A 12,393-nucleotide genomic window follows, 5' to 3' on the forward strand; every position below is an offset into this window, starting at 1 on the left:
AGATCTTCTAGACATATAACGAGATACAAAGCAACCCTAGACTCTTTATCAAAGAAAGTTAACGGCGAAGTTACAATCGGTGATAATTCAGCACACTCCGTTGAAGGAATTGGAAATTGTACTTTGAAACTAAAATCAGGAAATACTCTTTTGCTTAAGGGTGTACTCTATGTACTAGGAATTAAAAGAAACCTAATCTCTATTACAGCACTTGAAGACGATAGGCACAATGTTGCATTTGTGGATGGCAAAGTTTTAACTTGGGCCAAGAACTCCTCCATCAAGAAAGCAAAGTTTATTGGTCAAAGAAAAGGATATTTATATGAATTGAATATAGATTCTAGTGTATCTATTCAAGCCTTAGTTCATGAAGCTACAAATATAAATGAAATTTGGCACAAAAGATTAGGGCATCTAAATTTCAAAACTTTATCAACTATGGAGAAGATGGTTACCGGATTACCCAAACTAAATAAAGATCACCCAAGTATTTGCAAAGGGTGTGCTCTGGGTAAGAACACTAGAAGTCCCTTTCATGATAGTACTAGGAAAACAAATAATGTACTTGAACTAATTCATTTAGATTTATGTGGACCTATGTTTGTTCCTTCACTTGGAAGATTTTGGTATTATATCTTGTTCATAGAGGACTTCTCTAGGAAAACATGGATTTATTTTATAAAATGCAAAGAATCAAAAGAAATCCTACAAAGGTTTAAAGAATTCAAAACATTAATTGAAAACTTTTCAGCGCATAAAATTAAAACCCTTAGAATTGATAACGAAGGAGAATATACCTCAGATTTGTTTAAAAGGTTTTGTAAAGAATCAGGGACTAAGAGGGAGTACACTGTTTCTTATAATCCAGAACAAAATGGGGTGGCAGAAAGAAAGAATAGGACAATTATAGAAGTTGCTAGAGCTATGATTTTTGACCAAAATCTAGAATATTATCTTTGGGCAAAAGCCTCTTGTACTACTGTAAATATTCAAAACAGAAGCCCTCACTCCTATCTTAAAAATAAAACCCCTGAAGAAGTATTCACTTAAGTTAAACCCAATATAAGTCATCTTAGAATTTTTGGATGTCCTATATATATCCATGTTCCAAAAGAAAAGAGAACTAAATTAGAACCCTCTAGGAGGAAAGGTATTTTTGTAGGGTATAGTGAAACTTCTAAAGCATGTAGGATTTTCATACCTAGATAGAAAACTATTGAACTTACCAGAGATGTAATCTTTGAAGAAGATCTTGCATTCAAAAGAGCCATAAGTTTTGATGAACCTTCTCCCTTATCTAATTCTGAAAGAAATAGTGAATTTGGGTCCCAGAGGGAGAACTTAGAAGAAATCGAAGATGAAATTCAAAATATGAATCTTGAAGAAAATTCAAAGAAAAGACCACTTTGGGCCATTAAAATAGTTGAAGCAACTCAAGGCTTTGCTATACCTTCCGGAACAGTTAGAGAAAGCAAAAGACCTAAAAGATTCTTTGGTTATACAACCAACATGAGTAATTTATCCAAAATAGAGCCAACCAATCCTTCTGATGCTATTAAACATATAGCTTGGAAAGAAGCTATGACAGAAGAATACCAATCTATCATGAAAAATGATGTTTGGGAAATTGTTCCAAGACCTAAAAGAAAATCTGTTGTTTCTTCCAAATGGATATTTAAAATAAAGCATGCTACTGACGGTAGTATTGAGAAGTATAAAGCCAGATTTGTAGTCAGAGGATTTTCTCAAAAAGAAGGGATTGATTATGAAGAAACCTTTGCTCCTGTTGCCAGATATACCTCCGTAAGAGCAGTCTTAGCACTTGTTGCATCAAAGGGATGGAAGGTACATTAGATGGATGTGAAAACAACATTCCTAAATAGAAAGATTTTAGAAGAAGTATATCTGGAGCAACCTGAAGGATTTGAAACTCATGATTTTAACGCTTTTGTTTGCAGGCTCAAAAAAGCTCTCTATGGGCTTAAACAAGCTCCCAAGGCATGGTATGAAAGTTTATAAGTATCTCACCAGCTTAGGAATCTCCAAGAATGAAGCTGATCCAAATTTATATTATAAAAGAGATAAAGATGATATGGTAATTCTAATACTGTATGTTGATGATCTACTAATAACAGGTGATGATCATTTCATAGATCAGTGCAAGAAAGATCTAACTAGAGAATTTGAGATGAAAGATTTGGGACTCCTTCATTGCTTCCTAGGACTGGAAGTACGACAAAATTTTGACAGTATCATACTAAATCAAGGGAAGTATCATGAGATATTTTAAAGAGATTTGGAATGTGGAATTACAAACCTATGTCTTCTCCAATGGAGACTAGTCTACATAAACTTAAGGAAGTAGTTGCAGAATCACCATTCCTAGATTCTACTTTCTACAGATAGATGATTGGGTCTATTATGTACTTAGTAAATACAAGACCAGATATTTGCTATGCAGTTAATGCCTTAAGTCAGTTTATGTGTGAACCGAAGGAGATTCACCTAGTCGCAGTTAAACACATTATGAGATACTTACAAGGCACTCTTAATCTCGGACTCAAATATGAAAAAGTTGCTTTAGACTGACATGGATTCACTGATTCAGATTGGGGTGGAAGTGTTAAAGACAGGAAAAGTACTTTAGGATGCTATTTCAATTTGGGATCAACAATGATATCTTGGATATGTAGAAAGCAATCTTCAGTAGCACAAAGTTCCACAGAAGCCGAATACATTGCAACAGCGATGGCCTCCCGGGAAACAATATGGCTGAGGAAGTTACTTGTGGGATTATTTGGGCAAGCTATGAATTCCACGATTATTCATTGTGATAATCAAAGTTCCATCAAGCTCTCAGTGAATCCAGTTTTTCATGACAGGTCCAAGCATATTGAAATTCCTTATCATTATGTAAGAGATATGATAGACAAGAATTCTGTAAAATTGGAATACATTTGCACTGCGGATCAGACAGCAAACATACTCACCAAACCTCTATCTAGAATGAAGATAGAACACTTCAGGAGGAGACTTGGTATGATTGAGTTGGAATCCCTTTGTACTCTCTTGATTATTAATAAAATAATTTTATTTGTTAGGCTATTGACTATTATGGGCTCCACCATTTGTATTCATTATTTAAGAGGTGACAATCTCTGAAAAATAATGAACACTGTATAAAACATTATGAGAGGTGACGATCTCTTAGATAATGTGCTAAACAATAGAGTTCTACTATAAGATCTAGATGAATTCAAGATCATATTGTGATGTAGACACTGCTATGTTTATGAGTCACAAGTTGGATAAAGGGAGAATTTTAGTATTCACCAAGGTTATCCTGTTTTCTGGTAGATTTTAAACTCAGGATCTCGTTGTGATATAGAAATACCAGTTTCTATGAGTCACAACTTGTGTTTTATCACTAGTATCAGTGATTTGTCATATCACAGGTTTAGTAATATGACAGTGTATTATATGTTCTATAATACCACATACTAAGAAGATTTAGACAGATATAGAGTATTAATTCTTGCTTATTCATCTGTATTGATATTGCTAGATATAATATCTCTTTGTATGATTATCAAGTTAAGAGAGAGTGTTAAATATTTAACATGATAATCTACAGATCTTGAAGTGCAGGACACACTTAAATCTTCTTAGTCTAGATATCTACGATGGCTTTATATGTCTACTCTCCTTCCTATGTTAGGCAGCGACTTTTCAAGAACAAATTGCATTTAATCCTAAACTAATATAATGTGTTAGTGTTAATTCTAACTTGTCTTGAAGATGCTGGTCCATGAGAAAGAGTATCAAAGCCGACCAAGGATAGGGACATGCCCTTTGATAGTGATGTCCCTTGGTTTAGATATTTAGAGGGATGATGATGCAGACTTGTAGGACACAACACAAAAAGTTCAGTCTGTTCCTCCAAGCATCATTGTTCAGTATTTAACAGCATTACGATATTCTCCAATATCAGATCAAACAATCGATTCTTCCTTCTTGTGTCTGAAATAAAAGAGATTAAGTGTTTTTCAAGTCTTCAAATCTAAGGCTATTTTCTTAAGAAGATTATCATACTGTTCTACCAGCAGTTACATACAAAGATCAGATTTACAAGTACAGACTTCATCAATATTCAGATCTCAGTAATAATAATCAGCATTCAAGGAAATAGGAATTAGAAGTCTGATATAAAGAAGTTGCAAAATCTTTACAATAGCATCTTTCCAAGCTGTATGTTTAATAGCATCTGAAACATTGGTTGGTTTTGATTTAGACAAATCATTCATGTTTGTTGTATAACTAGAAAATCTTTTGGGTTTTTTGCTTTCTTTGTAGCGAAGTCTTGTGCTTCCTCTATTATCTTAATGGCCCAAAGTGGTCTTTTCTTAAAATTTTGAGTTTCTTCAAGATTAAGATTTTGAATGTCATCTTCAATTTCTTCAATGTTCTCCCATTGAGACTTAGTTTCAGTATTTCTTTCAGAACTAAGTAAAGGAGAGGGTTCTTTAGAACTTAGGGCTCTTTTGAATGCTAAATCTTTTTCAAAAATTACATCCCTACTAAGTTCAATATTTTTCTATCTAGGTATGAAAATCCTATATGTTTTAGATGTTTCACTATACCCTACTAAAATACCTTTCCTCCTTGAAGGTTCTAACTTAGTTCTCTTTTCTTTTGGAACATAGATATATACAAGGCACCCAAAAATCTTAAGATGATTTATATTGGGTTTAACCTTAGTAAAGACTTCTTCAGGAGTTTTATCTCTAAGGTAAGAGTGAGGGCTTCTGTTTTGAATATAGATAGCAGTACAAGAGGCTTTTGCCCAAAGATAATATTCTAGATTTTGTTCAATATCATAGCTCTAGCAGCTTCTATAATTGTTCTATTCTTTCTTTCTGCTACCCCATTTTGTTCTGGGTTATAAGGAATGGTATACTCTCTCTTAATTCCTGTTTCTTTACAAAACCTTTTAAACAAATCTGAGGTTTATTCCCCTCCATTATCAGTTCTAAGAGTTTTAATTTTATGTCCTGGTAAGTTTTCAGTTAAGGTTTTAAATTCTTTAAATCTCTTTAGGATTTCTTCTGATCCATTGCATTTTAAGAAGTAAATCCAAGTTTTCCTAGAGAAGTCATCTATGAATAGGATATAGTACTAGAATCCTCCAAGAGAAGGAACAGACATAGGTCCACATAAATTTGAGTGGATTAGTTCCAAAACATTGTTAGTTTTTCTAGTGCTATCATGAAATGGACTTTTGGTGTTCTTATCCAGAGCGCATCCTTTGCATATGCTTGAGTGATTTTTATTCTGTTTAGGTAAACTAGTAACCATCTTCTCCATAGTTGATAAAGTTTTGAAATTTAGATGTACTAACCTTCTGTGCCATATTTCATTTATGTCCGCAGCTTCATGAATTAAGGCTTGAATAGGTCGACCAGGTTCTGAATTTAATTCATACAAATACCCTTTTCTCTGACCAATCAATTTTGCTTTCTTAATTGAGGAGTTTTTAGCCCAGGTTATGACTTTACGTCCATGAATGCAACATTATGTTCATCATCTTTAAAGTGCCATAACTGAGGTTAGATTCCTTTTTATTCGTGGTACATAGAGTACTCCTTTGAGAAGTAGAGAACTATTTGACTTTAGTTTCAAGGTGCAATTTCCAATTCTTTTGACGGAATGTGTTGAATTATTAGCTACGGTGACTTTGCCATTAATGTTTTCTGACATAGAGTCTAGAGCTTTTTTGTATCCTGTAATACAACGAGAAGATCCACTATCAATCACCCATGCTTTATTTGAGACTTCATTAGATAGTGCCGAATATAATACACGATTCTCAGGATCATAGTTATCTTCTTCCCTAGTGATGTTTATACAGTTCACTTGTTTCTTAGAATTCTTAAGGCAATTAGATTTGTAGTGTCCAAATTTTTCACATCCGAAGCATTTTATTTTTGATAGATCTTTTTTAGGTTTGTCATTCTTTTGATTACCCATTTTTTTCTTGAAATGCTTCTTGCTGCCTTCATAGGAATTTGTATTAAGAACATGAAGTTCTTCATCCTCTGTTTTCAATTTTTCTCATTTCTTTAGTTTTTTGGATTCTTCTTAAAGACAATCTCCCTTAAGTCTATTGAAGTCAAGAAGATTATTTTTGGCACTTACTCCTTGTGCGAATGTTTCCCATGAGTTTGGTAATCCATCTATAGTCATCAGTGTTAGTTCCGTGTCATTAATGATGGTTCTTATACTTGCAAGTTCATCTCTTAGGCTGGCAACCCTTAGGAAGTAAGAATTCATCGATTCTCCCTTCTTCATTTGTATGTGATTTAGTTGCCTTTTTAGTGCGAGAACTCTAGTTGCATTGTTAACCTCATATGCATCTAGTAATGCATTCATCATAGCAAATGCTGTTTGATGTTTCATTAGCATAGCTACTATATCATTTTTCACTCCATCTAATATGATTTGAATGGCTTTCCTATTTCCTTTACTTCAAATAGATTTATGAGGTTCAACAGTAGGTTGTCTGGATGCTGAATCAACAAATTGTTTTACATCATTTTCTTCAAGAATCATCATGATTCTGAATTTCCAGGCATCAAAGTGTTCTTTCCCATCAAACCTGTCTTTAGGTCTTATTGTGTATGCCATTGAAGATAGGAGAATGATGCTAGATATATATCAAGTCTGATTATTTAATTTGCAGAGCGTAGGTTTGACAACTTGGCTCTGATACCATGTAAAATTTCTGCAAATTCTTAGGTGAATCAAACTTAAATTATACCTTCTTATACTTGCTGTAGATAAACTTCAATGTTCTGTCTTGAATTAATATGGAAATATAAATCTGGAAATGTCTTTTACTTCTGCAAGTTGCATTCGGGCAGTATCGACTAAGGAGCAGACTTTTATTGTTTCTTGTGTGTCCTTAGACTTCAGCCACACCCTTATTAAATATATAGAGCAAGGGGCATGCCCCTTTCAAAGTCTCCTTTGAATCATCTTCTTGAAGTCGGCGACTTTTCATGCAAACATTAGTTTAGGTTCTAAACTAACCAATGGTGATTAGTAAGTTTTCAAACTAATATTCCATTATAGGCGTCGATATCCTAAGAGGATAATACATTAACTTTTAGACCTATTTAATGCAAGATCAGATCAGTATGATCTGTACTCAGACTAGCATGATTGAAAGTTATGGATTTAACATTTAGTAGGACACCTGGAGAGTTTGTTAGCATTATGGAGTTGTGGTGACATTGACAGAGCTTCCAGTTTGAGGCTTACCATTTAGAGTAAGTCAAATTATGGTCAGAGCTATTTCTGGTGGGGGTACCCAAACTTACGGTATGTCATGATTGACTCATTTGTCAGCTTGTTCAGTCTCAGGAACTTACTATATAGTAAGTCTATGGATGTTAGAGAGGGACCCTTACTATTTTTAATAAGGCAGTTGGATGCACAATGGATATAATGGTTAATTTCCAGGTTCAGTCAATAATGAATATCTTGGAGTTAAAACATTATAATTATTAACAAACTAATACTCAATTAATAGTCAATGTTATTTGACTTTATTATTAAAATGTCATTATTTAATTCTTATAAAGTCGAATTATAAAGTGCATAGGAAGAATAATATAAAGTGCCAATTTAAAGGGAAATAGAAGTGATTATTGAAATAGACTTTATATTATTTTGTTGTGCATCTAATGGAGGGAAATATAGTAAAGTATTATATTTCAAACTTGCAACAAAATTCCATATGATAAGTTATATGGAGTGTAAGGTCAAAGCTTTAGGCTCAATTTGTATTTTTGGGATTTTAAATACTCATGAGAGATGGATTCATGTTGAATCACTACTCATGAAACATGGGTCATCGAGTTTGACTCAAAAATCACACAGTTAAATCCTGATATTCACATCACAATTTGACTAGCTGTGGAAATCATCTCCTACTTATTTTAAATACTTTCAAAGGGAGAGGTGAAATTATTCATGACTTGGTATTTGCTTTTGTTGTGTGAAGAGAAATTTGGAACAAGGGTTTCAAGTTCCAAGCTAGAAGAATTTACAATTCTTCTAAGTGTTTTTGCACTCTGAACTAGTGAAACTATCTAGTGAAATTGCAACCGGAGGTGGCATCATTTAGTGCCATCCATTGTTACAATTTGCAGTTGATTTTGTAGAAGTTTTTCAGCATCTGGTTCAGTTATTAATTTGCAAGGGTTTAGAGATTATTATTATTGCAGATAGCCTGGTCCATGAAAGCCGGTGTTTCACAGATAGAGGTCTTTGTTTGGGCATTAAAAGCTGCTACAGCTTGATAGAGGGATGACATTTGTTACTGCAAGCTGCATTTCAGTTGCAGGGGCTAGCATTGTCTCTCAAGAGGCACGTTTTTCTGGTAGTGTTTTCATACAAGATTCTGAGCCTTAGAGGCAAAATGAGATCATTCAAAGGGGCTGTGATCTGATCTGGAATATGCTTCAGGCATGTAAATAATTACAGGTTCTTCATAATTAGTTTTTGTACATATTGTTAAAATCGCATACGTATTTGTAACTCTTCTTTGGAAGAGAATGAATTAAGTTGATAGAAGAATTGCATTGTGATAATAAAACACAAAGGTTCAATGAATAATATATTTAACTTTTTGAAATTTCATGCATCTGTATATGTTTTGGAATTGCAAAAAAATCATTTGAATACAAACAAAACAAACCATATACACTCAAAAATCAGAATGACAACTGTTTGACGAAATGTTGGAAAGTTAAAATTGAGTTTCTAGAAGGTAGAACCAGTAGGGTTCTTACAGTTTTCTGGCTGCTTGGTTCTCTCCTTATATCACTGGACTCCTTGAGCTTAACCTAAACATGATTTGAATGGAATTTTGGAAGTTAGAATGAGTTGATAGCTTAGAATGAAGAATTAATAAGGTAGGGGTTACATCCCACCTCACTTCCTTCTGGAATGTTATCCCAAGAGGTTGTGCTGCGTTCACTCACTATTCATTATCCCAGCATGTCCAAATTAAACAATAGCCTCACCTTAAATGGGATCTCCAACACAAGTCAGCCAAATTGGCCCAAAAAGAAATTAAAATTTTTTATTTAAAAATCGTCATTTAAACTCTTTAAGTCAGCTAAGGCCAATCCAAAATCTTTTAGTTTTATTTATTTAAGTATTAATCAAGAACAACGAAAAGGTTGCTTTTACGCACTGCCTGGCTGGCCGATCAACCTCTTTAATTTGGGTTCATTACAGTCTTCCCATCCTCTAATTGTTTGACCTCAAGCAATTTCAATTTGGGATTCTCAAAGATCTCTCTCCCTTCCCATGTGACATCCTTTGGTAGGAGCCCCTTCCACTTTGCTAAATATTTTGGATACAATTTGTTCCTTAACCTCTTTTCCCTTATGTTCAGTATTGTTTCAGGTTCCGATATTAGTTGGCCTTTGTAATCAAGTGGCAACGATTCCATTGAAGGCACAATTTGCTAAATATTTTGGATACAATTTGTTCCTTAACCTCTTTTCCCTTATGTTCAGTATTGTTTCAGGTTCCAATATTAGTTGGCCTTTGTAATCAAGTGGCATCGATTCCGTTGAAGGCACAATTTGCTGTCCAAGGGGTTTTTTAAGGCATGAGACATGGAATGTACTGTGAATTATGCTGTCGGGTGGTAATTCTAATTCATATGCAACCTAACCCACCTTCCTTATGATCGGATAAGGACCATAGAAACGTGGTTTCAACTTTTCTGCTCCACTTCTCTTAAGGGATGACTATTTGTAAGGCTTCAACCTCAAAACAATCTTTCTGTCTTGCACAGGTCAGTGTAAAACTTTTTTTATTCTGAGTATGTTGTATATTCTCCTTGAGGGCCACCATAATATCCTTCGTTTGTTTGATCACATCTTTAGCTCTAGGAACTCTAATATTAGCAGAACTCAAATCCACAAAAGGAGCGTCATAGCCATAGAGTGCCTTGATAGGCGGAAACCAATAGACACGTGATCAGTGGTATTGTAGCAATACTCCCCCAATTGCAACCACTTAATCCTTACTGTTTACTGTCCTGTAACTTAGTTTCTCAAATAACCCTCGATCCATTTGGGCACTATTTTAGTTTGCCCATATGTTTTCTCAAATAACTCTCAATCCATTTGTGTACTATTTTAGTTTGCCCATATGTTTTCTCAAATAATCCTCAATCCATTTGTGTACTATTTTAGTTTGCGCATTTGTTTGTGGGTGGTAACTAGTGCTAGGTGTCAATTATGTCCCTGTCAAGCAGAAAACTCTTGGCAAAACATACCAGGGAACTTCTTGTGCCTATCACTCACAATTGGTTTTGGTAACCTGTGAAGTCTGAAAATCTCTTTGAATTCAGACCTGTTATTCACGGTGTTTTAGATACTAATGGTATTGCATGAAAATGTGCATATTTTGTGAGTCTATCCACCACTACATATATACAATCCTTACCTTGGACTCTGGGCAATCCAGTGATGAAATCCATAGATATGCTCTTGCATGTCTGATTTGGAACAGGCAAAGGTTGCAATAACCCTGCTGGAAAAACACGCTTCACTTTGTTCTGTTGACATTCTTTGCATTCCCTCACATGTTGCATTACAATGATTACATCCTTCTTCAATCCTTTCCAAGAAAATCGTTCTCTCACTTGTTTATAAGTTTTGTAGAAACCTGGATGATCAGCAAGAGGGGTATCATGGAAAGTCTTTAAAATCCTTTCCTTCTGTTTAGATTCTGATGTGATGTACACTCATCCTTTGTAAAGAATTAACTCATCATCTATTTTTGATCTGTCATCTTGCACCTTGCTTTGCACAATATCATTAGCAAAAAGATTTTTGACATACACAGCTATAATAGCTGACCTCCAATCAGCAGATATATTATTATTCCCTTTAAGATATTCAATGTCAAAGTCATGGGCCTGAATTTTACTTACCCACTTTTGTTGGCAGTTATTCAAATCTGAAAGATCCCGATTGTTCAGGCCAAACTTGGAGAATGAGTGCTGAGAATGTATACTATCACTGAGATCAGACCAAACGCCTGATATTGGTGTTTAGTGGATGGTAGGTTGAATTGATCTGCTCAATATTGACTCTCAATGATGTTGCCAGCTAATTGGAAGGACCATGCGAGCACTTGGTAGGTTGTTTGATTACAGTTTGGCCTCTAATTTAATCTCTAGTTCTGATATATGACACACTACCAATCTGAAACAATTGTTATCCTTGCCAAATACTTGAACTGGAAGTCTCATGCCAATTATAATACTCCAGATCTTCGATGAAGGCTGCTACTACCCAGATCAATCCCCAAACAATAACTGCAGTTCTCTAGATTAACGTCAAACATCAGTTTTCTGTATACAATCATACAATCACAAAAACAAACTCAGAAGACAAAAATCAGACTTTGCATAGCAACTGTTACACAAAATTCCTTTGGCACGAAACTGAAAATATCACGTCGGTTTTGAAAGGATATTTCAGGCTTCAGTATGAGATTTCCAGAATCTATTCTGTTTGGCTAGATTTGGTGGTTTATTTTCTCATTTTACAACCCTGGCATGCATGAGAGTGTCCTATTCTATTCTTAGGCACACAACTCTAATATTTAGGTTGAAAGCTAAGATAAGATTTATGCTGCCCTAAATCTTCTGCCCTTTTTATGTTTCTATTCTTATGTGTAACTTTGGTAATTACAGACAGGAGGCAATCGGCGTGCTGCAGTTAAGCTGGATGAGTCTGGAAATGCTGTTCTAGGATATGCAATTGCTACAGATAATTCCACTGGTATTGCAAGGTTACTGGATGAATATGAAAGAAGAGAATATTCCCCAGATCTTTATGAGAGAGATATAGTGGAGGTACGTATTAGGCTTTAATACTTAAGAAATTTATGCCGTGTTTGATTGGAAATTTTTCTTTGAAAATGTCTCAGTTCAGTTCTTAGAGGAAAACAAACCCTCTACCTTTTATTTGAGGAATATTTGTTATGCTTTCGTGTAAAAATATGCATACTTCAATTAGTAAGACCATAGCAATAAAAATCTCATTGGAAAAAAATGGCAAACCAAAAGTATAAAATGTTATCAAAATATTGAGATTTAAATGGGAAAAAAATGGATATAAAAATAATTTAATAATGTTAAAAGTGGTAGAAAGAGGGACATAAACTTGATTTTGAAATTTAAAGGCATAGCATAGAGATATAGAGAGCAAATAAATTGAGAGTTTAACCATATTTGGAAAACTCGCCAAAGTCAAAAACTCGCCAAGGTCTGAAAAATAAATTCAGGGAAAACTCAGC

The 12,393-nt window shown here is 34.4% G+C and overlaps 1 protein-coding gene across 1 annotated transcript in view; it reads left to right on the forward strand.

Annotated features, from left to right (window-relative positions):
- Positions 1-12,393, forward strand: part of LOC149556069 (uncharacterized) — a 76,230-nt gene that overhangs the window by 19,212 nt on the left and 44,625 nt on the right. Inside the window, exon 2 of the mRNA XM_089830205.1 lies at positions 11,789-11,950. Within this exon, the coding sequence (XP_089686331.1) occupies positions 11,789-11,950 (162 nt within the window). The remainder of the gene's footprint in view (positions 1-11,788; positions 11,951-12,393) is intronic.

The sequence above is a fragment of the Cupressus sempervirens genome, chromosome 5 (assembly GCF_028749045.1).
Source record: "Cupressus sempervirens isolate cs-2001-9-10 chromosome 5, ASM2874904v1, whole genome shotgun sequence".
In the NCBI taxonomy this organism is placed as follows: Eukaryota; Viridiplantae; Streptophyta; class Pinopsida; order Cupressales; family Cupressaceae; genus Cupressus; species Cupressus sempervirens.